Source organism: Amia ocellicauda, chromosome 17 (assembly GCF_036373705.1).
Source record: "Amia ocellicauda isolate fAmiCal2 chromosome 17, fAmiCal2.hap1, whole genome shotgun sequence".
Classification (NCBI taxonomy): domain Eukaryota; kingdom Metazoa; phylum Chordata; class Actinopteri; order Amiiformes; family Amiidae; genus Amia; species Amia ocellicauda.
Window position 1 is genome coordinate 24,266,140 of NC_089866.1, and position 24,393 is coordinate 24,290,532.

The following is a 24,393-nucleotide window of genomic DNA, read 5'->3' on the forward strand; positions in this document are numbered from 1 at the left end:
TCTCACGTGCAAGACTAGTCCAAGTCATTGTCCTCCGTAATTATATCTGCTCACGTTAACACAAATGTTAATTTGTGTTCCTAGGGCAACACTTGACCTGGGGATTCGATGTGGTTTCACCCTCCACTCCCACCCCAAAACAAAAAATAAATTTCTAATAGAGACATAAACATTTTCTATAATGGTCCTGATTAAAGCTTACATGATATTGAATAATAGTATAGTCAGGACATTTTCTTTACAAGGACAAGTTTTTAAAAACTCTGCATCCCCGTTACAAACAAACAAAAGAACTAAACATAGCATGAGAGGGATATTATATCGTTTCAGTAAAGTCAGGATACATTTCAGGATTAAACTCCAGTTTCTATCTTTTTTTGCCTGTTTTCTTCATGAATTATAATCTGTGACTAAATTGAGATATTAATTTATTTGTTAAGAACATAAAATCCAATGGAAACTGCTTTGATCCCCTTGCAATGACTTCTGTCTGGCTTAATTCTTATAAGCCTCTATTGGAAGGAATTTTTCTCCCTGCTCCCCCCTTCAATACATTAATTATGTGAAGACATCCATTTCTGTACCGTATTAAGTTTAGTACCAAGACAGAATCTAACATTCTTGCTGTAACTGAATTATGAAAGGGATTCTTGCATTTGACCCCACGACTCTTCCATATAAACTGCACTAGCTGAAGGAATCTCCCCTGCCCCCCCATCCTGCTCATGTTCCCTAGGAAACCTCCAGTAATACCACAAATTCAAGAATGGACAGGAGAGGAGGGGAGGGAGAGAGTCTGTACTGTGGAAAAGCCTGTCAGGATTCATCACAACTCCAGAATGCCTCTCAGGGTCACTTCGGCAAGCCAGACAATATCAGAGGGGCCATTCATCTCGCTGACAGGCCCCTTCCATCGATCGGCCGCCAAAACGGAGGCAATTCCCTGCTCGGCTCTCGTAGCACCCACCCCACTCTGGCAGCACAGAGCCTGGTACACCATCTGAAAGGCTACCATCTACAGCAAACGTTGGCCTTCCAACGGGCCTCTGACATTTACAGGAAAACAAAATCGCTTGTAAAAAAACAATTCTTTACATATTTTGTACTATAAGACACACTGTAGTAGAGCGCCATGTTGTGATGGCTTTGCCATGGTTGAGCTTCGTGAAATCCAATCGTTTCAGCGTTCATGCGTTTCCCTTAAATCTTTTCATATTTTTGCAAGTAAATGATACCCAGAAGGATAGCAAATAAGAACCCGTTTTATTCCGATTACACTCAAAAGCTAGCAGGATAGAGCCCATAATCCCTGCTCACTCAAGGATGGATATAACAACTCCGGTTTCTCAGATGACACTAAACACTTTTCATATTCTAAAAAAGAAAAGAGAAAAAAAAACAATAAAATGGACAAAACAACAAAACCCAAAAAATGTATTCATTCAAATCCACCTCAGGGTTATTTAATCTTATGTCGAGTAGCCTGAAACACAATCACTGTTATCTGAATGTTTTGTGACTATAATCCACTCTAGCCAGATGCACTACTGTATATGCAGTGGAATCAAGATATTTTAAAGCTATTCCCATGGGTGATTTGTGAGCTGCATTATAATCTGATAACAGGGGCAGTCTCAGGGCGCCTCTGCTTTTGGATTACTAGCATTTACTTTGCCACAAATCCTTCAATAGACACAGAGGCTGGTTAGTAGAGGAGTGGTGCATGTTTCAGACACTGAAATGTTCTGTCCTGGGCTTCTGAAGGAAATCAACTTAAAATGTTTTGTAAGATGGGACACAAACCACTAGATACTATAGTGGCCTCAGGGAAAGGATTACATTGCCATGTGACATAGGGCGAAATCGAGCTGGTTCCCCAAACTATTAAACTTACAACAAAAATAAATACAATTAGCTTTCACTCAGCACAGTTTTCAAACTACTGTCAAACGCGCTCTTTTTGGTTCAAGAGCTGCAAAAACTATTTATTTCACAAAACACTCTATTTTCATTTGGAAAATATATTTCTGGTAATTTATTGCCTGCCAGCAAATGTGTCTCAAAATTATAGATTTATGCAAACACAAGTTCTAAACCAGTAAGCTAGGGAGTGTGTGTTTCTGCCGTGTGCAGTGTGGTAGTGTAAAATTAATGAATGTGATTTTGTTAAATAAACTGTTGGCGATCCAATTCTTCTAAGAGGCATGTTTCTGAATCACAACCTAAGTGGACCCTCTAATTAATCTGTCCTGTGCTCAGGTGACCCGAGTGATTGCATTTCTCGTCTTTTTTTTGGTTCAACCCAGCGTGAGTTTAGGTCTTGTAAGTCTAATTCAGCATGGCTTTCAAATTTACTTATGCAAAGTGGCCAGCGAGAGCATTAGCCCGTGTGGGTACGCATGTTGTAAACGTTCATTAAAGAATTAGCTTTCTAGTTTACTTTTGTAATTCACTTCAACAGTGCTTTAGATATGTTACTTAGAATATTTTTATTGCATTCACTTCACACTAATGAGAGTGGACTTCATTCATTAAAAGGCGGAGATTGGTCAGGTGTGGACAATAAGTCACTAATTGTATAAAGATTTAGTCCCTGCGCTGCCAAGGGCGAAATGGAGTTTGGAAGCCTTGGTTATTGAGAGCAGGTAAACAATAATGCGCAATTACATTTATTACTAACCTCAGTCATTGTCCCCTGAAGAAAGAGTGTGCAGTTGCATTGAAAGAACCCATAATGTGCAAACACCACAGTCACTATGAGACACTAAGCAGTCTTTGGAAGCATTCACACACACACAAAAGTGTTAAGAGAAGCAATCATTGTGGACTTATTACCCACAGCTAAAGGTACATCGCTTTGTGGGTGACATTGTCCCTCTTATTACATTGTGTTTGTGTATAGTGCCTTCATTGAATGGATGTTGACCTTATGCCAATAGCTCTTTGAAAACCATGTTCTCCAGCTTTGCCAGAGAGGCGTTTCATTTGTACATTTGCGTTGATGTTGTTGTTGGCAAGGCTCATAACATAGCTCTGATTTCTCAATAAACCCCCTCTGTGTTTGTTCTTGAAGGTTCAATGAACAGGCCCATTCAGTAGGGGGAGAAAATCCACAAACTAACAGTGGTGGAAAGAGCTATAGCTTCCTTGAGGTCAAAGTTCCCCTGCAGAGGAGGAAAACAAGAAACACCTTACATCTGACCAGGGGGAAAAAAACATTCACTGTTAATTCCTACTGGGATTGACTTCCTGTTCTAGAAGATGTTTATTCTTAATTTTGATACTGATTACAACTTGATTGAAAACATTTGTTATCGGGAGTAAACTTCTCCTATTTGCATGCCTACAAGGACGTGCATTTGAAATTGGGTATTTGTTAAAAACGGTTTCACTGTGCTGTAAAATCTGATTTTATTCCCAGGGTTCCCTTTTAAATCAGGAAATATAAAACTTCCATTTGTACCTATCTGTGGACCTCGTTAGCGGGAATTCGATTGTCATTAAACCAAACGTGCCTTAGACCACTTTCTCTTTTTTGTAAACCCATTGTGGGATATTGACCCAGTCTCTGTGAGTGGAAAAGAACACACAAATAAGTTTCCACACAACGCTGCAGCTTCTATCGGACCACTACAGACAAAGTGCCGGGGGATGCTGGGAACAATTAAGGCACTTGCCATCTGTGTTTCTTACGTGTGTTTGGTTTTTATATTATAATCTGTCCTCTATAAATCCTAATAAAATCCATACACAAGGAGAAGTATTACGCTCTTGCAGCGCTCCACTGAGAGTTTTGGAAACTCCTTAGCCTCCCTCTATAACTAAAAACAGCTCAACGTAGGTCAGGTGCCTCTATAAAATCTCAGCATACTTCTAATTAGCAAGGAACCGCATTATAAATCCCTGGTTTCAATCAATAGGGAGCTGAAACATCGAAAGGGCATATGGCTGAACTGCCCTCTGCCTCCTTTGAGCAGCAAGATGAAAGAGCCTGAAGCTCGGGAATAGCACATTAATGACTTTTTAATGGCTCCTTTACCCAACACAGCAGGCAAAAGCATGTTTGCAATGCCCTGACACAGCCCCCTCTGATTGCCTGGGTTCTGGTCATTGTAATCGTGTCTTTGCTACTTGGTAAGCGCCTCAGCAACTGGGTCAGTGTGGAGAGAATTTGATTCCTCTTGTTCTGCAATGTAGCAGTTTGCCAGAGAAGAGCTAATGAAAGTGCAGTTAGCTGAAGGGTCCATTTTCTAAAAGCAAACAGAGGTAGGACGTTGCATAGCAAAAAAGCAATGCCGTTGCTTAAAAAAAAGATTGGACCAGCTCACAGATTATCTACTTGAGAGACGCTTGTTGTCAATCAAGCTTATCAAATGGAACAGGCCCGAGGAGTGATTAAGTAATCAACACATACGTTAATGGCTAATTATGACACCCCCCGTAATAATGGGGGACAATTACAATTACAGCTATTCTACTATAGCCTACAATTATTATACTTACAAATATTTCGTAAATGAACATTGTTTTTGCTCATAACTAAATACATTAATAAATATAGGAAGGAATATGGCTTTAGATAGAATTCATTTTCAGGAAATCTCTTATGAAAACATCATTGTGAAGTGAAAGCATAGTTGACATATTAAAATACCCCTTACTCATTTCATGCTAAATACATTATTGTGCTTAAAATAGCTCCTTGGTGTGGCTGGCTTCTGCGATAGTAGTATAAAAGAAGAGTAATTTAAATATATATACATATATACACACACACATGCACACACACACACACATTCATACTGCGTCTGTTTTTGACATATACTTTTTTTAATCCCTAGCGGAATGATACATAGAAATAAATTAGAAAAAAGTCATGGAGAAGAACAGAAGGGGACGGGAACCACTTCAAAGCTTACAGTACATATGAAAAACTACGTCTTCTAGGGTAATGTTTCTTTAATGGGCAAAATCCATTCATGTGCTTAAACTGGGGTGGTCCCTGACACAGTCCCAATGTCTGCCCCTTTCTGAAACTCTCCATTGCGCAGGCAATCATCTCATTTGCTCCGAGAGGAAAAGACAGCTTTGTCAAAACTGAATGACTCGACTCCAGATCTGTAAAGTCCCATTCAGAAATTGTTGTGATGAGATAAAACCTTCAGGGAAACCCACCGACTCACCCCCCAGACCTTTTCTCAGGCTTCCATAAGACGTCTCTTGCTGGCAAAGCTCCATCCACACAAGCCATCATTTCAGACTTTCTACTTTATGATTTTCCCTCATTTGCCTGCTATTTTTAAAGCACAGGGCTGTAATCGCAGGCGTCTGCAGGCCTTGGAGACAGGCAGAGCGATTACGTTGTTGAGTCTCTGTGGTAACACTGGTATTTGGAAGTTGGGCATTTAAAAAAGGGAAAAGGGAGGGGGGGATAAAAGAAGAAAGCAAAGGAGCATGGTTAAGTCTGTGAGACTTTCTTCACATTATCATCGTAGCGGGTGGGTGGACTGCTTGCATCTCCAATGAGAAACACATTGCTTAATTTCTCTGGGAGTCTTTCAGCTGCCTCACAAGATTAAGGAAGGGTGATTGTATTTATATGGCAAAGATTGCAATGACAGACTCCAGCATCAAACAGGCTACTGACATGAAGACCCCACATCCGTGCAGATAATTACTTGTGAATTAGGGGTTTGTTCACTGTGTTTTGATCTTACATAATGCTCAAGCTAAGCAGTTGATAAACTTTTCCGATTGTGATTCGTGGATCACGTAAGTCAGAATATTAAGGTTTCTTCAAATGTGTTGATCTAGTATGTTTGCAATTGTAGCTCTGTTTTGGTTTTGATATTAGTTATGTGGGGTCTACTGAGATGGTCCACTAGAGAAGCAGAGTTGTGAAAATGTTCTGATATCTTTTTATTTTCTTTACACTGTAAAAAAAGAGCTGAATTAAAATGCATTTCTTTACATATCAGGTAGAATTGTGTCCAGATTTGAAAAAATAAAACTACTGTTTTTACCAAGGACGATATAACACTTCTTAAGAACCTTGGAAATGACCTGACTGACTTGGATTTCAGGAGTATTACAGGTCACAGGTCTGGATCCTGAAACACACACCTCAAAAACTCTCCCACTCCCACAAGTGCCTCCGTCACATATTGTCAAATGACCACGTTGGGGATCTCACACAATTGACACTGTGATTCCTTTGTCTCTCTCAGTATTATGTATCATTACAGTGTTTTGCGACTTCAGATCAGATGTTGGTTAACCAAACAGAAAAGGCAGCGTATGCAATGTGAGAGAGTCTGCTCTTGAAGCACACAGCCTGCAGCCCGGGCTGTGACTGCGCATGGCTCTTGGCTGACAACACTTTCATGCAAGAGTACTCACACACATTCCCTGGCTCCACTGGCTAATGTGATTTGGTTTCACAAGGATATTTCTCCAGATATGGATTTAATAAGCCATTTACCACTTGCAGCCATGAATTTCAATAAGAGAACCTACTGCAAGCCTCGCCAGTGAGAAGAGAGAGAGAGAGAGAGAGAGAGAGAGAGAGAAAGGATCCAGGGAACACAACACTCCCCACTTCCAGGAATATCTTCATTTGGAAATTATATTACTAGAGACCAAAATTAATTCTGTATTACAAACAAACAAGAAAATAAAAAAAGTTTGATTTGCAATTTATTGTGCTGTATACAAAATTGCGTAGGACAATTCTCCAGGTGGGACAAATATATACAATAATAAATGAGAAGTAAAGTGGCATTTAAGTAATTTTATGGTCCACTAAAAATGATTAACTTTTTAAAGTAATCAGTGGAATCCTCATTTTCACCGGGGAGAAATCTGAAGTGAATTTATTTTTGTTCACTTTCTTGTTCAGGGAAAGACAAGTATTGTTCCGCACAGTTTATTGCCACTAGGCAGGAACTGGGGAGGTTAAGGAGGGCAATATCTTTCTCTAGTGATTCTGTTATATTAGATTAACAGATAATAACCAGGCACATGCTTCATGTCACAGCTTCGTGATTACCCACACCCATGTATGAATTAACCGTGTGTGTAAAATGATCAATTTTGCCTTTAATGATAACCAAAAACGAAAATATGAATGGTCATTTTAGTCTTTTATCACAATTTATTTTCCTAACTTCAATACAGAACTGCTGTAAGGCTGTTTAACTGCAACTGGAGAGATTATTCCTGAATAATTTTACATATTTAAACAATAATAACAACAAAAATAATGATAATCTATAAAAAAAAAAATGACCAGCAAGTTGACATTAGTTTACATAGAGGGATTATCTATTTACAAATCCTCCAAATTGATTAAAGAAAGGTAAAATATGAGAAGAAATACTATTCTCCCAGCTGTTCCTTTGGAAAAAAATACAACACTTGATCCAGCATGTAGAATAATCTGTCTAAAAAAGACTTTGTTTTTCTTCCAGCCTAAGTGTGGTCAGGATGATGTCACCAGGAAGAGCCCAATTAATATCCTATGGCTGCACACGAGAAGCAATCCAGGCATCTCAGCTTTTTTTACACAAACCACCTTGCGGCTTTTAATTACACCAACCATCTGGCTAACGAATTAAACAAAACTCTAATAAAGGGCTATGATTATTATTTCCCATTTCCTTTCCAAAAACCCTTACCCTTTTGCTGATACACACACCAAAAAAAAACATCACTGGGTTTCTTCTCAAGTGAAATTTGTTGAAGGGAGAGATCCACACAGGTCCTGGAAGTTGATGAACAGGTGTAGTGTTGAGAAGCTACAGAGAAGAGTATGTACTGACACCACACAGACACGCTTGGAAATTAACTCTCTCGGGCTGTTCGACTAACCATATGCGTTTCTTTGCCAGGCCTTTTGTCTATCTGTCTTTGTTGAAGAGTAATGAAAGGCAGGCGCAAATCACTGCACTAGCACCTCCAAAGGGTTCTCAGACAATGCTGTGCTAAAACAAACCAGAGTAAGAAAGCAGGTAAGGTATGCCACAACTAACTGTACTTCCCTTGTTCTTGACTATATGAATTGATTGACAATGATATGAATTGACAACCAGACCTTAGCAAAGCATGAAAAGATATAAGTGGAACAGAGACAAATGATAACCTCCTATGTTTTTAAGCAAAAAAACAAGAAAAGCTTTTCTATTTTTATGTTGAGAGCAGCTTGTCAGGTAGTATTTGCTATGCAATAACAATACCAGTCTTATCTTTGTTGAGAGACCAGAACAGTACAAATAGGAAATGTACACTGTTTATATTGTCAAATGCCTAACTCAGAAAAAGACACACCAACTCCATGCCAGACTGTAGTAACAAAACTGTAGTACAACCTCGGAGACCTGCTTTCATGACCTGGTAATTTAAAAAACAAACTACTGAAAACAAAAAAAACACACAGGTATGGTAGTAACACACAGGTAATCATGGTGCCTTTAAAGTCATTATGTGTAAACAAACCTGTACTAAGCATTCACATTAGCCCTCTTCAATAATTCACAATAATTCACAAGGGAAAATCACACAACACCGCTTGCTACAATAGTGCCTTAACTCATGCCAGACCAAATGGCGAGGTTTCTAACCAGTACAAAAAAAAAAAAAGAGTTCACTATGGTATTGGGACAGTGGAAACTAGCAGAGCACATTTTAGATAGAAAAGAAGAAAAAACATCAACACAAAATCAAAAAAGCTACATTTTAAAGACGACATATTACTGTAACACCAGGATTAGTTTAAACTCTGGTGTGATTAAAAGTTGTTGTTTAATCGTCATCAGTGATTACTTTCTTTGTCCGTTGTTTTCCCCATCTGAAATGGGCTGCGAAAAAAATCTTTCAAATATCCTTAGAAAGACAAACAAACCCCAGGCTCGGCACAGAAAGGCAGGGGAGGGTGGTGGGGGGGCAGGGAGAGAGGAAGCAGGGAATTATGCACTGTCTGCCGCAACAGCGATGGAATGAACACCTGTCACTGAGAACAATCGGCGCAGAGGTCAGCACGAGAACACGGAGCGGAGTGTGAACAGAGACCACCCCCCACATATGGAAAAAACATTTCAATCTGACATGTACTATTGTTCACGTGTCAACAAAAAGACCTGGAAGCGTGTAAGGAGACAGCTAAAGCCGCTTTGGGGATTTCTGGGAAATACTGACACATGCAAAATAGACAACGCATTTCACTGAAATATTGTAAACTGTATAATATATATTCCAAATGAGGATATATACTTGGAAGTCTGTGGAACTTTTTTTTTTTTAAATCACTGTTTGACTCAGTAGAAAGATAGCAGAGGCTCTTTTGGGGTTCACACACCATGACACGGTGTTGCAGGATTAGTCTAGGCCCCAAGTAGTGATAGCCACATAGTTTGTGTTACTCCGGGTCCCCGGGGGCCTACCTCCCTGTCCTTCAGCTTCATGGCAAGGACCAGCTGGTGTCTGTGGTTGGTCAGGGCCTCCCGGTAGTTGCCTTTGGAGAAGAATGCCGATCCCAGGTTTCCATGGGCCCGACATTCACCGGTTTGGTCACCTGGAAAAACATGAGGAGCAAGAACAGCGATGGGGTTACAGCTATGGTCTTTCACAATCGGCAGCATTGGAATTCTGTGTTTTTGCCAAGCATTATAAAAATCCTTATAAATGATGCCTTGATGCATTATTTAAACAAAAATAATCAACAGGAATCAGTGACTCATGTTTTAAATTTTTAGTTTTTAACAAAGCATAAATAATGTTGTGGTATTTTTGCTTTTGAAAAACAATGACGACCCTTTCAAGTGTGTATAATTTGATCTTTGGCAAAGGTTGTCTGATGTGCTGTGTAAGAATGTGCTCGGTGCTGCTCCCTGAGGCAAACTTCAGAAACAATATTTGTGATGTTGGCGGGGTTTTGTCCTTGGCAAGATGCTGGAGTGAGCAAAACACACGGGTGAAATAAACACTACACAGAAAATATACCTGACTTTGGAAAGGACTGCTGTCTGAGCCACACAATGTTGTTCTAAATGTGCGCATTGTACCAGAAGGGTCTGAAGATCGGTTCCTGTTTACACAGACATTCAGATCTCCACCGAGTGCTGCCTCACACACACACTGCACTCATTGTTCAGCTAAAGCCATTCATTTTTGAAAAAGGAAAATACAAAAAAAAAAAAAAACGAGAGGAGGAAATAACAGTGGTGCTAACCTCTCACACTGGTGTGAAAAGAGGCATCATAAAGTTGGGATATATGATCCTGTGGTGGTAATTACGCTAAATGGGTTTAGTGTGGTGCACACTTTGTGTAATGTGTGTTTCAAAATAGCTTCTAAGCCAATCCATATCAAATGGGTATTATGGTACATAAGTAGAAATCGCACATGCTGTTATAAATAATACCATAAACCGCATGAAACTGGAGAACACTGACTGCCTGCTTTAATCCCATACATATATCTACGTGGCATTGATTCAACAAGGTGCTGAAAGCATTCTTTAGAAATGTTGGCCCATATTGATAGGATAGCATCTTGCAGTTGATGGAGATTTGTGGGATGCACATCCAGGGCACGAAGCTCCCGTTCCACCACATCCCAAAGATGCTCTATTGGGTTGAGATCTGGTGACTGTGGGGGCCAGTTTAGTACAGTGAACTCATTGTCATGTTCAAGAAACCAATTTGAAATGATTCGACCTTTGTGACATGGTGCATTATCCTGCTGGAAGTAGCCATCAGAGACCTGTACATGGTGGTCATAAAGGAATGGACATGGTCAGAAACAATGCTCAGGTAGGCCGTGCCATTTAAACGATGCCCAATTGGCACTAAGGGGCCTAAAGTGTGCCAAGAAAACATCCCCCACACCAGTACACCACCACCACCAGCCTGCACAGTGGTAACAAGGCATGATGGATCCATGTTCTCATTCTGTTTACGCCAAATTCTGACTCTACCATCTGAATGTCTCAACAGAAATCGAGACTCATCAGACCAGGCAACATTTTTCCAGTCTTCAACTGTCCAATTTTGGTGAGCTTGTGCAAATTGTAGCCTCTTTTTCCTATTTGTAGTGGAGATGAGTGGTACCCGGTGGGGTCTTCTGCTGTTGTAGCCCATCCGCCTCAAGGTTGTACGTGTTGTGGCTTCACAAATGCTTTGCTGCATACCTCGGTTGTAACGAGTGGTTATTTCAGTCAAAGTTGCTCTTCTATCAGCTTGAATCAGTCAGCCCATTCTCCTCTGACCTCTAGCATCAACAAGGCATTTTCGCCCACAGGACTGCCGCATACTGGATGTTTTTCCCTTTTCACACCATTCTTTGTAAACCCTAGAAATGGTTGTGCGTGAAAATCCCAGTAACTGAGCAGATTGTGAAATACTCAGACCGGCCCGTCTGGCACCAACAACCATGCCACGCTCAAAATTGCTTAAATCACCTTTCTTTCCCATTCAGACATTCAGTTTGGAGTTCAGGAGATTGTCTTGACCAGGACCACACAGCTAAATGCATTGAAGCAACTGCCATGTGATTGGTTGGTTAGATAATTGCATTAATGAGAAATTGAACAGGTGTTCCTAATAATCCTTTAGGTGAGTGTGTGTATATATATATATATATATATATATATATATATATATATGAGTCATCCAGCCAGAGTAGCCTGATTTGTACTGCAGTGCCAAGATTATAGGTCTGGAATTTGAAAGAGTATTTGGGAAGAGGGCTTAATCTTAAATCTCAGTTTTTCCTCAACCTAAATCATTTGTACTTACTGACAATTCCAGTCTGAATGTGCTTTGTTTTTACTTTACGTTATGGTTTCCTTAAAAATAAGTTTCCGGAATGAAGTCAGAGGCCTTGTTTTGATCTCTCGATGACACAGAGATTTCTCTTTCAACATCTGCACTCAACTCTGCCTTTCAGAGTGGAAGTCTGCCTTGCGCTCTGATATTAGGGGATAGAGGAAATTATACAATTTTGATTTGTCTGGTAACCAGCAGTTTTTCCAGTGACATTTGAGGAAACTTTAATGCGAATAGTGCATGTTTCACAGGAATTACATTTGTATTTAGCAAATAGTTTAATTATGTTTAACTAGCATGAAAACACAACACAGATCAGCTAAAGATACAGCAGATCCTGGACAAACATTTTTAGACAGAAAGGTATTTTTACTATAAAATTGTCTCTCTAATCCTTATGTGTGTCATTAATAATACGTTAGGGTCGTGTTAATGGCATTTCTAATTGTGTAAAAGATGTTATTTCACATGTTTGTGCTCAGCTTTTCTGTTCTTTCACCCAAACTGCACGCGATTACATCTCTTGTACCATAAGAGAGAGCGTTCACACAACTTATTAACGTATAAATTAAATCAAACTTTCTACCCACACACCAATCACAGCTTCCACACGTCACATCATGGCATCTCTGCATTTGCCAGAGGCGTATTGTGTCAGCTCAGTTGGAAGTCGCTGTCCAATATCAGATGATTTATCTGGGCCTCGCTGTAGCTCAAGTTGGAATACATTTATTATAAAAAAAAATGTTTTACAAAATACGAGAGATCTTATTTCAACATCAGACTCACGAATGGGGCAGAATAAATACAACACTTGTCAAAAATGTCTCATGGTAAATGTTCAGTCTTATCTTTTGCACCCTTGAAAAATGCAGTATAAGATGATTAAAATGAACCCAAACATCTATCTGTTTTAATTTCTGTCATATTTGTATATTTCTTCAGTATCAAAATGCTATTTGCTTCACCCCTGCATCAAATTAAATAAACACTGGCATTTTCATGGCTATATATTGTGTTGTTTTTCTATTATTATTATTATTTCTGTTGTGGTTTGCCCTTTTCTAAATATGAAGATACAGAAACTATAAAAACGAGAAGAAATATAATACCACTTTTGGCAAACAAAAAAATGGTTGCATCTTAGATAAAATACCAGTCTGACAGAGCCCTTACGGTACAGTGTTGTTATTCATTTTAATGTAATCTTTCACTGAGTATACATATAAACATATTTTGCATGCTTGAATTCAAGCAGATGGTAATATTACAGATGACTACAGATAAAGGGAACATATGTAAACAATCTTTGTCCAAATAACTATTCATTATCAGATTACAATGTGTATCTATCTGTTTGTGTAGTATTTCACACACCTATTTGTGTATATGAAATTGTTCTGCATACATTTTCAAGTACAGCTAAGACTGTCTCATGTGTCAAGCTGTGATTAATTTGCATATTTCTCACCTTTGCAAGTTTCTTGACAAAGATTTTTCTAATTTGATTTATTTTTTTCAATTTCCTAAACATTTTATTCCTCTGTGAATCAATGTACTAGTGCGTCACAGAAATGATTAAAATATCCAATTCTCTTTATTGTTCCAGATAACCTTTCTAAGGAATCATTTTCCCTCGTCTTATTACAATGGAATTCATTGCAGAATACAGCACTGTACAAGTCACTCTACAATACCTTGCTACTGTAATTAGACATAAAGGATGCTATTTTCATTAGCAACTACAATGGTAATGTTTCTTCTCATCAGCTATGGCCACAACAGTGATGTTTAGAGAAACAGAGATTCTACTGATTTAATTAATTGGATATAGACGTTCAAGCAATTCCCACATCTTCAGTCATTTACATGCTGTTTGGTCAGGCAAAATACTAATTAGAATGCTAATGAGCAACACAGGCCTAAAATCGCCAACATTTAGGCATTTCTAATAAGGACAGGTAACTGCAAGGATTTGGGAAAATCTAAAACAATCATATAAATAGTCCTTGGTATTTATATTCAGGACAACAAGAGAAAGGCAGCAGGATTGTTGTACAGGATATAAGAATAAGCATACTACTGCTATTATATAATACCATATTATTGAAATTCTAGCTAATCACACTTTCCAATAAAACAACAGCATTATACATCGAGTGCATGTACAGATTCAACATGCAAGCGATCAGAAGGTAGCTGTGGATGTTAGATCTCGTCTGACGTGGACACAACATGATTCTCTTTTATTTCTCTTGCGCTGCACTACTGTAACCCAGTGACGCACTGTTGATTTTGTATTGATTTTCCTTGCACGTCCCGAGGTGCTCAGCACTCCTATCAATATGCTGGTTATGCTCAAGTATGCACGGCATCCAAGAAAGTGGCGGCTGTGTTTGCTGATGTCCTTATATGATTTATATAAAGCCTTTTTCTGCAAGCGGGTTGACAGACCCCGTCAGCCTACACATCATAAAAAAATAAATTGCATTTTTAGAAGAATACTGCATAAAGCAAACCTGTACGTACTGGAGCTCTCCATACCCTGTGACAACTCCTCACATAAATCTCATATTGATTGTGTATTAAGCTGAAAATGATTATTAAACTGGCCATTTATGAGGTCCAACTAACCAACACAGGGTCTGTTTAATGCCATGAAACAGTTTGTTCCTTAATTCATCACCTATCTGCCGGCACTGCACAGACTTAAAAACCAAATCAACCGAGATAATTAATTGTTGTATTTCATAAACTGCAGCTAAAGTTACAACAGGCAGAAGGCAGTGCAGCATAGACATGTTTAAGGCTTTCGTTTGCTTTGAAAAGCACACAGAGACATGTCTGCTCTCTGACCTAGAGGTGTATGCATTAAAGTGGATTACTACAGCCGTGTAAAGAACTAATAGCAGTTTAATTCATGTTTAAAATCCACCTGTCTACAGTCTAAAGATGTAAAGGCACAGGTAACACCAGTGCAAACCACTTAGTCGTGGGCAGAAATAGGGCCAATTCAATTCAACGCTGAAACAAAAAAGGCCTTTAATTTAGAAGCAGGATAAAGGTTGTGGAGGGTGTGTTAATATGGCAAAGGGCAAACCTTACAGGAAAGTATTGTTTATATTTAGACTGCGGTACAAACTGTGAGTAAATGTAACCCAGCTGAGTATAAAATGGTGTTTTCTGAAATGGCAATAGTGGAAATACCTACCTCTTAGCTGTTCACACATACCAACGAATATACACATATAAAGTGTATTAACTCTTCATTAAAAAGTCTAACAGGCAATATTTTCTAAAGTCAGTGTAATACTTTCAGTACAAAATCAAAACAAAAGAAATTGATGTGGTGCTTGCAGCCTAGTGTGTATGTAAACTTCACAGAACAGAAACAGCAGTTCACTTTACAAATCCATTTTACCATGGGGGTCATGTGATAAAGTGCATTTGTTCATGCACACTTATTTCATACATGATTCAATAGGAATGAGTTGAAGGGACCTGCCAAAACAGTGCACACCCGGTTTGTCTCATCTGTCTTTCGGGGGGATAAGTAAGGCTGCCTGTGTGGAGCGCTCTGTGGTACATCTGCACTCATTGAGCAGAGCATTGAACTTCATGGCTCTCACCTAAAGTCTTTGCTACTTCCAGGTCCTGCTGCATGTAGCCAGTGCTCTTCTCGGTGTTGCCCAGGGACCAGTAGGCACTGCTCAGGGCTGAGAAGACAGAACCCCGGAGCTTCAGGCTGCACGTCCCAATCTTCAGGGCGGCCTCCAGCACAACCACAGACGCCCCGTGGTGACCTGCTGTCAGCAGCTCCTGGCCAATCACAGACACCACCACGAACGGGCTCTTGTCCAGCTTCATCTTCTGCAGCTGCTGGTAGGTGGGCTCCAGTGATTCTACAGCCAGAGACACAAGGGGGCAGAAGGGCAAAGTCAAGCACAAGGTCTACTTACTCTGCGACTCCTACAATTACCAAGATAGCCTAGGCTTCCACATATTGTAAGCAGCACCATAAAAAAGGAACAAACATATCACATATAAAGGGGACCTGTTTGCTGTACAAAGTGACACCCAGTAGACTTTAATAAGGTCTGATTTGATTTTTGAGAGGGTGACAAAAATAATAGGATTATCAGTGTAGCCCCAAGAAAAAGGTATCCAAGTTGATGATCGCGTCCAGCAGAATAAATGCCTTGTCAGATACGGGTTGTAGTGTATGGAACGGCATGAACCGAAAATGAAATGTTTCAGCTGTTGTTGACAACTGGAAAGGGATTAATTTCATTTTTAAATGCTCAACTTATGTGTACTGATAACTAACCTAGCCTTAAACCAGCATTGCAGACTATAAGGTAATTAAATACATTGTTTAAAATTGGTTTGCCAATTCAATTCTTCTGCCATTTTCTTTGGTTGAGAGATATGATCCCTTAATTGTTGCTTAGAGAAATATTAATAATTTGTTTTCATTCTGCAGAAGTAGACAACATATATTCTTTTGACAGATTTTTTTTTGCTTTTGTTTAAATTTGTTCATTTCTGTACAGACAACCTGGTTTTGTTCTATGTGCTTCACAGACTCATATTATGGCAATACTAACTTCATGAAATAGAATATGATTGTATTTCTAAAGAATAAGTAACTTTATTTTGATTGATATCAAATAATCTAGGTACTGAATGATTGACTATTGTACTGTTTGAAAGTTGCAATACTATTAGTGTATATCGTGAATACCAGTGAGTATTAGTCATTTAATTTTCTACTGCATTGTTTTTCCACTGCTAAGTTAAACTTTTGCAAGTGAAATGAGAGAGCAAACTGCAAAAAGCAAGACACAAGGTGACCTTTTGAAATGAATGTGAGATTTACTCCCGCCCAAATATGCACACACCACACAAAGCAACGCTACAACGTCCTGAAACCTGCATAATCAGAATACCTTCGTCTACCACAACCACTTTTACATTTCATCAGCATGTCAGCCTTAAAATTAATAGAGGGATCTTTTTTTTTTTTTTTTAGTTGAAAGCAACTCAGAGCTCAGCTAAAATGCAGTTGGGCAAAAGCAGGGTTATGAATAAACTTAAAGCTACCATTAGCATATTTAGGGTTGTTGGAAATTAGGTCAGATACTCTGGAAAACCTATTACTAAACTTCTTTAGCTGTGCCTTAGTTATCTTTCAAACGTATCATCTGTGGCACAGATTCTTTGAAGCACGCCTGACTGAAACATTTTTCCACATCACAAAAGCAGACATGGGGTTTCTGCCCCTCTGAGGTCACTTTCAAGTTATGTCTGTTGGAGACAGGTAGGGTAGATAAATGATCAGCCCTCTTAGTAACTAAGGAAGAAGGGAGGTGTCTGGGTGAAATTGTGCTGTGTATGTTGTATGTAGAATCTGATACTCATTTTCAATTATACTGGTGTCAGAAACGACCACAATTCCAAAAGCAGGTGCAAAGGCACAGTACAAACGTCTCTTTAAAAAGCAGAGACAAATGTTTGTATATTTTTGATTGATACAGTGAGGGTTACAATCTAACTGCTGCCCGCAGGTCATGTTAGCATAGAAAGCACACACAAGTAGCGTCGAGCTGTTTGGATTGTGCCTGGATAGGGAGGGAGGCAGTGAGAGAGTTTGGCAGAAGCAGTGGGTGAGCAGGAGAATGTTTGTTACTGAAATGTGGGTGCGTATCAGCAAAACAGCTTGTAATTGCGTTCGCTATGACACTTGAAACAGCCAATAAATCAACTTGGGGCGCATCACAAAACAACAACAAAAAACAAAAAAGAGCCCAGTCTCATAAACACATACTTAAGGCAATCAAATGAGACAGCAAGTGCTGTACACACTCCAAAACCGGGGAACAAAAGTACAAGAAAACACACAGTGACTCGCTCTGAAGATCTGGTTGGCAGAGGCCCTTTTTAATGAGCAGTTTGTGCACACTTCTTGCTTTCTTCACAGTGTCTTGTCTCAGGGAAGAAAGCTTTGACACATAAAATGTCACCTCTTGGGATTTGTGAAACGTCTGTGAGATTAATATTTACCAACAAGAGAATTTTACTTTTCTGCATTTCACTATTATTTTTATTAGCTACTATTATTATTATTTGGTAAGGAAGGCTAAACAAGTTAAGTTTGCTTATTGTGTGCATTACATTTAATGTCACAATACGGCAGACATTTTGTGCATACATAAGCATTGAATCTTTGCTGATCCTGGGAAAAAAAAAAAAACATTTTAAGCAGCACTTTTCTTTGTGTGTTTCCCATAAACAGAGTTTGTCTTTAGTAAATACTGAGCGTTTGACTCCTTTTGATCTTTTTAATGTTTGGTCTGTTTAATTTCAAGAACAGAGATGCATGAGCAAACTTACTTCTCAGCTCAATGTCCACTGAATTGGTACAGTCCACACAACAACAAACCGCATGGTAGATGTAGGGTGAAGTCTTGGCTTTTGGCTCTCCATTGTAGTAGTTTGCAATGCTGTTTAGTTTTTAGGCTCCTTAATTTTTGGCCCTGTATTAAACAACAATTTATGCAACTTATTGAACAAATGTTTTCAAAGACCCCTACAGAGTTTCAGATGGGTAGGGGGTCAGTACTTTAGCCATTAGGTTCAGTGATAAAAACTTTTGGACCTCATCTTACCAGAGTTGGGAATCATAAAGAAACTGAGAACATTTACAGTTCTATTAAGCTGGCTCCTCTTTGCTGTACACATCTCAGTAGCCGTTATGGTATTTGAATAATTATGCAATTACGTTAACCTAGGAAAACCGGTCAGTGGAGCAAAGCGAGGTTGTGTCACAGAGAGTCTTGGAGATCACAGATCTGACATTTATTTTAAGAAGGGGTGGAAGGGGGGTTGGGTCAGTTTAAAAGTATTCTCATGCATTCCCTCTGCAGCTACACTTCTTAGTCTGGAAACTAGTGAAATTAGGTGATCGGAAAATGCAATATGATCGCCTGAATGCCCACAGGCACCAAGCAGAACTGTCAACTGAATATGCTTCACACACAGCGGGGGTCTTATCTAAGCAACTAGGCTTGCATATTATTCAAACCTTGAGTTGTCAACTGGTGACTTTTTTTCCATTTGCAAAATAAAATACTGACAGTCACAAGTTGTATTCCCTCTCTGATATGGCTGGCACAGGGGGCTGTTGGAGAGAAATCGGGTGCAAAAGCTCTGCGTTGTGCCTTTTAGAAACAGGTTATATAGGAGCTGCTGCACACACTTTAAGTCTCCAGTTTGTGTGAATCAAAGACACTGGGCTGGAGGGAACAGAAAATTCCTTCTATCGATTAAAGCAGGCGGATTTATAATGTCTGCCAAAACAAGCACTCTCATTTGAACTGTGCAGTCAGACACTGTCAAACCTCAGACAAAAACAAACAAACAGGGAGGATACAGCAGTCTGCGTGTATGGATCATTGTTCAAGACACTATGCCTGGCAAGAAACAACAAGAAAGTGCTGTGAATCAGAAGTTTTTCTATTTGTTTTTACATTCTGGCAAACTTCATACTGATACATTTGCGATAATACATGTTGAATATTGGCGAGGGTAGCAAAACATAGTGAGAGTGTGGTGAAGCCATAAGAGGCTGAGTAAACAAGGTACGATAGAATATTATGTGGAAATAACCTGCAAAAAAAGGTTAAATTGAAGTGCCAATGTACTTTTGCAAACTTTCATAAGTCTCTTTCCTCTTTGAGAAACTCCCACAGGATGGAGGAGGCTTTAAGCAGCAATTGACAGACAGTCCATAGATCTGCAGGTTTCTGACCAGCCAAGGGAATTGGTGCTAAACTCAGTTCAATACCACGACTGCAGACTCCACGGTAAATAAATGGCAGAACCTGGATTTATGCCAGCCATCTCCAAGCTGAAGGGTTCAGAGTGCTCTCAAGGGGAGCTTTAACTGTGCGATCAACTAAGGAGCCACAGGGGAAAGCAGTTTGTAGCTCCCCACAGATCTCCAGCAACTGGGTTCAACCATCTCACAGTTATTTTAATTTATTCGTAAGAATGAAAAAAAAAAAAAAAAAAAAACCTATATACAGCGTCTGGAACTCAAAGGACTGCAGGAAGCCAGCCGACATGTTCAAAGAGCGAGGCGAGCACAAGATTTAGTGTCCAGGCCTGCTCATGAATTCCTGACCTGCACTGGAAAGTTGTTTTTTGTTTTTTTGCTTTGTTTTTCGTTTGCGCCTCGCAGTGTGAAAAGTTGGGAAAGGCCTCAACAAAAGAAAGCCAAGTCGGGGGAAAATTAAATGCTGGTGAGGTAATCCTGGGTTAATACGCAGCAGAGTGTGTTACAAAGCTGATAAAATTGCTGGCAAGAAAAGGACTACTGCTAATGCTGTAATGAATGGCTGTTAGAAGTGCTGGCCAGCCGGTGTACATTCATTGGAATGACAACGTCTCTTATCTGTAACAGAGAATTTTGTTAAGGAGAGATCACTGTGTCAAGTTAACTCCAGGGGTGGATATAATGAAAGAATGGCTCTTCTGATGCTATTGTTTTTTTGTGCTCTCATATGCTTTCACTATACGGTGACAGATTGTCCAAAACTGGTGCTTAATATCACAGTCATTATGACGATATTGTAAAGCATATTAAAGCCAAATGCAGTTAACACATGGAAAAGCCATAAGCAAACACTAAACAAGCTAAATTAGTGTATTACCTAAATCAAGGTTTGCTTTTCTATTACATGGCTTGATAGTGGATGTTTCATCTTGCTCACAAATAAGTCACAATGAATACTGTACCATTTCTAAGGTGTTAACTGTTAGACCTATGTCCTACACATCTTATCAAAACCCTAAGCATTTCATTATCTGCAGAATCTCATTAATCGACTATAAAAAATATAGAACAGTGATTACACACATAAAAGAAAGAACTACGACCCTGTAAACAATAAACTGGTTGGTAAGAAATGTGCCTTTCCTACACTCTTGTATTAACCAGTGATTAAGTACGACAAAACATTAGCAGTTAATTTGGTTATAAAAGGTTATAAGTGGTTATAAGTGGATATACTTGGGAATTCATCCACCTCTCCAACTGCAGCAGTTTCCAAAATTATATTATGGATAGGTACAAAAATCATTTAAAAAATATCCAGATTTACAATGATCAGTTACTCACGGAGTTTCACCTGCAAGCTCTCAAACAATTCTTGGAGTTTTAGAATGTTTTTTTTTTTGGGGGGGGGGGCTCTTACTTTCTTTACTGGCAAGACAAGTTGTATTATTATGTAATTGGGTTGAGCCTTCATTTCAAAGTAAAATGAGATACAGTGCAAATACAATCAGAGTTGCTGGCTGCAAGGCTGGAAAACCATGCCAAACATACTCCAAATAAATGTGCCGTTCACTTTATAAAGCTCTAATTAAGAACTTGCAATCCAGTTCCCTATGCTGCTGGGGGAGAAGGTGCAATGGGTCTGAATGGAAGTATGTATTTCTGCTGACAGCTATGAGCGAACTGTTATCTCTAGAGTACTGCTATCGCATCTAAAACATCTACCCATATAGGTTTAGAATAGTCCATTATTTTATAAAGTGAATGTATGTATATTGTATACAGTGCATCTATTTCAGTGGTTAGGCAAGTTGCTGAGTAGCAGCAGGGCAGAAAAAGGAACAACAAAAAATTAAGGAAAAGGGTGACATTTTCAATTAAACCCATTTAGTAATTGGTTAATTATAAAAGTTAACACTGATAAGTGGTACATCTTAATGTCATCATTAGCAAAGACGAGCTTATGTGCTTATCAGAGTAAACACTACAACCACTTCACAGAAACCTTCAACACTACACATCACTAGGCCTGTTCTTATTGATAGTTTATTTGCTGAGAGACTCCATGTTACTATAAAAAAGGCAATTGCTTTCATTATACAGCTTTTCAGTAATGGTTATTGAGACAACGGCTTTCACTGTGTCACTGACTGGATGAGATCACTCGAATAATAAAAGGTTGCAGACACAAATATACAAGTGTTCTACTCAAAATGGAAGCTCACACATGTATTCTCTTAACAGAATAACTGATAAGACCCATATACACTAAGAATTGTAATCATAAATGTGAAATATTCTCACTGCTTATTAAACACATTTTTCTCCCCACTTTTATGTTCCATCATACAGATTCCTACCAGAGGCTTCCATCCTATCAATCTGATTTTCTGTCAGGCAATGCAGGTGACAGATACAATTTCAATTGCCAAAACACTAAACTGACATTTAACTCCTGCAGTATCAATCCACTGTTCAATAAATCTGTTTTTTTTGTTGTTGTTTTTTTAATAATAATGATTCACACCAAAGGGGGCAGGGAGGGGAAGTGACTATGTACTGCTTTCTTTAATAATTGCTGCAGAATGCGGAAAACATTCTTGGAGAGAGTGCAAACCATTTAGTGCTCATGAACTGGCTTGTAATAGGAGAGCTGTGGTCCTGAAGAGTGCAAGGGTTAGACAGGATGTCCAAAGTCAACAAAAAACCCACAACACCACAGGATGAGTTTCTGACACGAACGGAAGAGACCAGAAAAAATAAATAACTGGATAACAAAACACCTCTCCATCCATTAGATAAGGAGGAATGTTCTTCAAGTGAATGAATGCAGTGAGTTCTGTACCTTGCCAGGGGCCAGAGAAAGAGTGCCGTTTTGGCTCAGCTGAACCCACAGGCTGGAAAGTGGAAAAATTGGCCAGGAGAGGCTAGGATCGTAATTGTTGCAATGCCCTCTACTCTGAAAAACACCTCCAGAGAAGGACCCCACTGTGCTGGGTTCATTAGCAAAGGGAGTAACCACTAATTAGAGTCGTTTGGCAAGAGAAAGGATACATTCAGACATTCAGGGAATCCATCCTGAATGCTAAAACATGGTTGGCAGTAGGGAGGAAAACCCAAACTGGAAGATCCAAATTGGAGAGAGAAGAAACAAATGAGAGAGAGAGGAGAGAAAAAAAAAAAAAAAAAAAAAAAACATTGGAAGGACCAAAAAAGCCTTGTGGACATGTTTAGAATAACCATTATAAATCATCGCTGACATATCAGGTATATTAGAAGGTTTAATATGCTCCTTCATATATTCTTGTGTACGTATTTACACTAGCAGGACTTTTTTCTTTCTTTTTTTGGGGGGGAAGGAGGGGTTAAAAACATGGCCAACTTCCACTTCAGTCTTGACAATAATCATAATTGCTAATAATAATAATAAGCTCGTAATCAATAGGTGTTCGGCACTGGCAGTACCAATGGGAACAGCACAGATATTTCTGTCATTAACAGCCTGTCCAGGCCGTTGATCGTGGACGATGGTGTCGTGTACCTCGTAAGGGTGACTTCATGGCGGCCTCCACCATCCCGACCAGCAGCTGCAGGCTCTTGGGGTCCTGTGCCAGGCCTGAGGCGAACGCTGCCAGCGCGTCTGCATGGCGCCCGAGGTACTGGAGGGCAACACCCTGTCGGAAGTATGCCTGCAAACAACAGCAGAACAGAAGAGTTACTCACACTTGTACTCAAGAGAAGAGAAATGTAATATCACTTTAATATGGATACAGAACTGGAACCGAGCTTTCTTAGGTCAGGATAAGAATATCCTTAACTGCAGAGCTACTTCAGCATTTCTATTGTGTACAAATAACACTCTCTCCATTGTCGCACAATCGTCTTTAGCATTGCAAAAAAATCACAGTTCACAAATGAAAATTAATAACATACATTAACCATAAACTGAGGGCTTCCTTTTCTCTTGGTAAAGACTGAGAGCAAGATATTTAAATAATCATAATACACAAAAACCCTCCACTTTGGAGTTTCATATCTCTTTGCCCTACAACCCTGCCTTCAGCAAGAAAGCTGTTTCGAGGTGAAATCCAAAATGGAAATTAGTACAGAAAAAAAGGGGGTGGGGGGGTCGTGGATCATTTTAATTGCAAATGGTATTGGATGGTCTCTGAATAATTCTACCACACAGAAAGAAAATAGAAAAAAGAAAGTCTCCAATAACAGTGTTCCAAAAACAATGTGCCGCATGTGGAAAGAATAATTCACAAACTGCTGAAACCGAGTAAATACACAATGTCACGAAAACTTGATAATTAATATTTTTCAGCTGGGGCTACATAAAAATTTGCAAAGTTAAAATATTAACAACAAATACAAATAAAGCAAAATAAAATACTGTACAGGTCAGCATGAGTAACTAAGGAAACGTATAACAGTTCACCTGCCTTATGCAAAAGAACCAAGCTCAGTGCAGAGATGCCTAATGTGACAAAACTATTGCTTATGAAACATTTGATCTCGCTTTTAAAGTGAAGTGGCCTCTTTGACACCTGTCACTCATTTTACTGAGTTTTACAGAGTTTACTGAACACAGCGGCTGCATTTGTCACTTCCTTTGTGCTTCCAGAAGCAACACAGGGTTAAACTGGAATTGAGTGCGTTAACATCTTTTCCTGAAGTGCTTCTTCCCACTGACGCACACACACACTACGATTGTTCCTCCCTCGGGAACAG

General features: G+C 39.2%; 1 protein-coding gene across 3 annotated transcripts in view; it reads right to left on the reverse strand.

Moving 5' to 3' along the window:
• Positions 1–24,393, reverse strand: part of ttc28 (tetratricopeptide repeat domain 28) — a 412,770-nt gene that overhangs the window by 116,654 nt on the left and 271,723 nt on the right. For all 3 annotated transcript variants that reach the window (XM_066689093.1, XM_066689094.1, XM_066689095.1), the window contains 3 exons: positions 23,201–23,348; positions 15,452–15,724; positions 9,438–9,568 (listed from right to left, as the gene is read on the reverse strand). In XM_066689093.1, the coding sequence (XP_066545190.1) occupies positions 9,438–9,568; positions 15,452–15,724; positions 23,201–23,348 (552 nt within the window). The remainder of the gene's footprint in view (positions 1–9,437; positions 9,569–15,451; positions 15,725–23,200; positions 23,349–24,393) is intronic.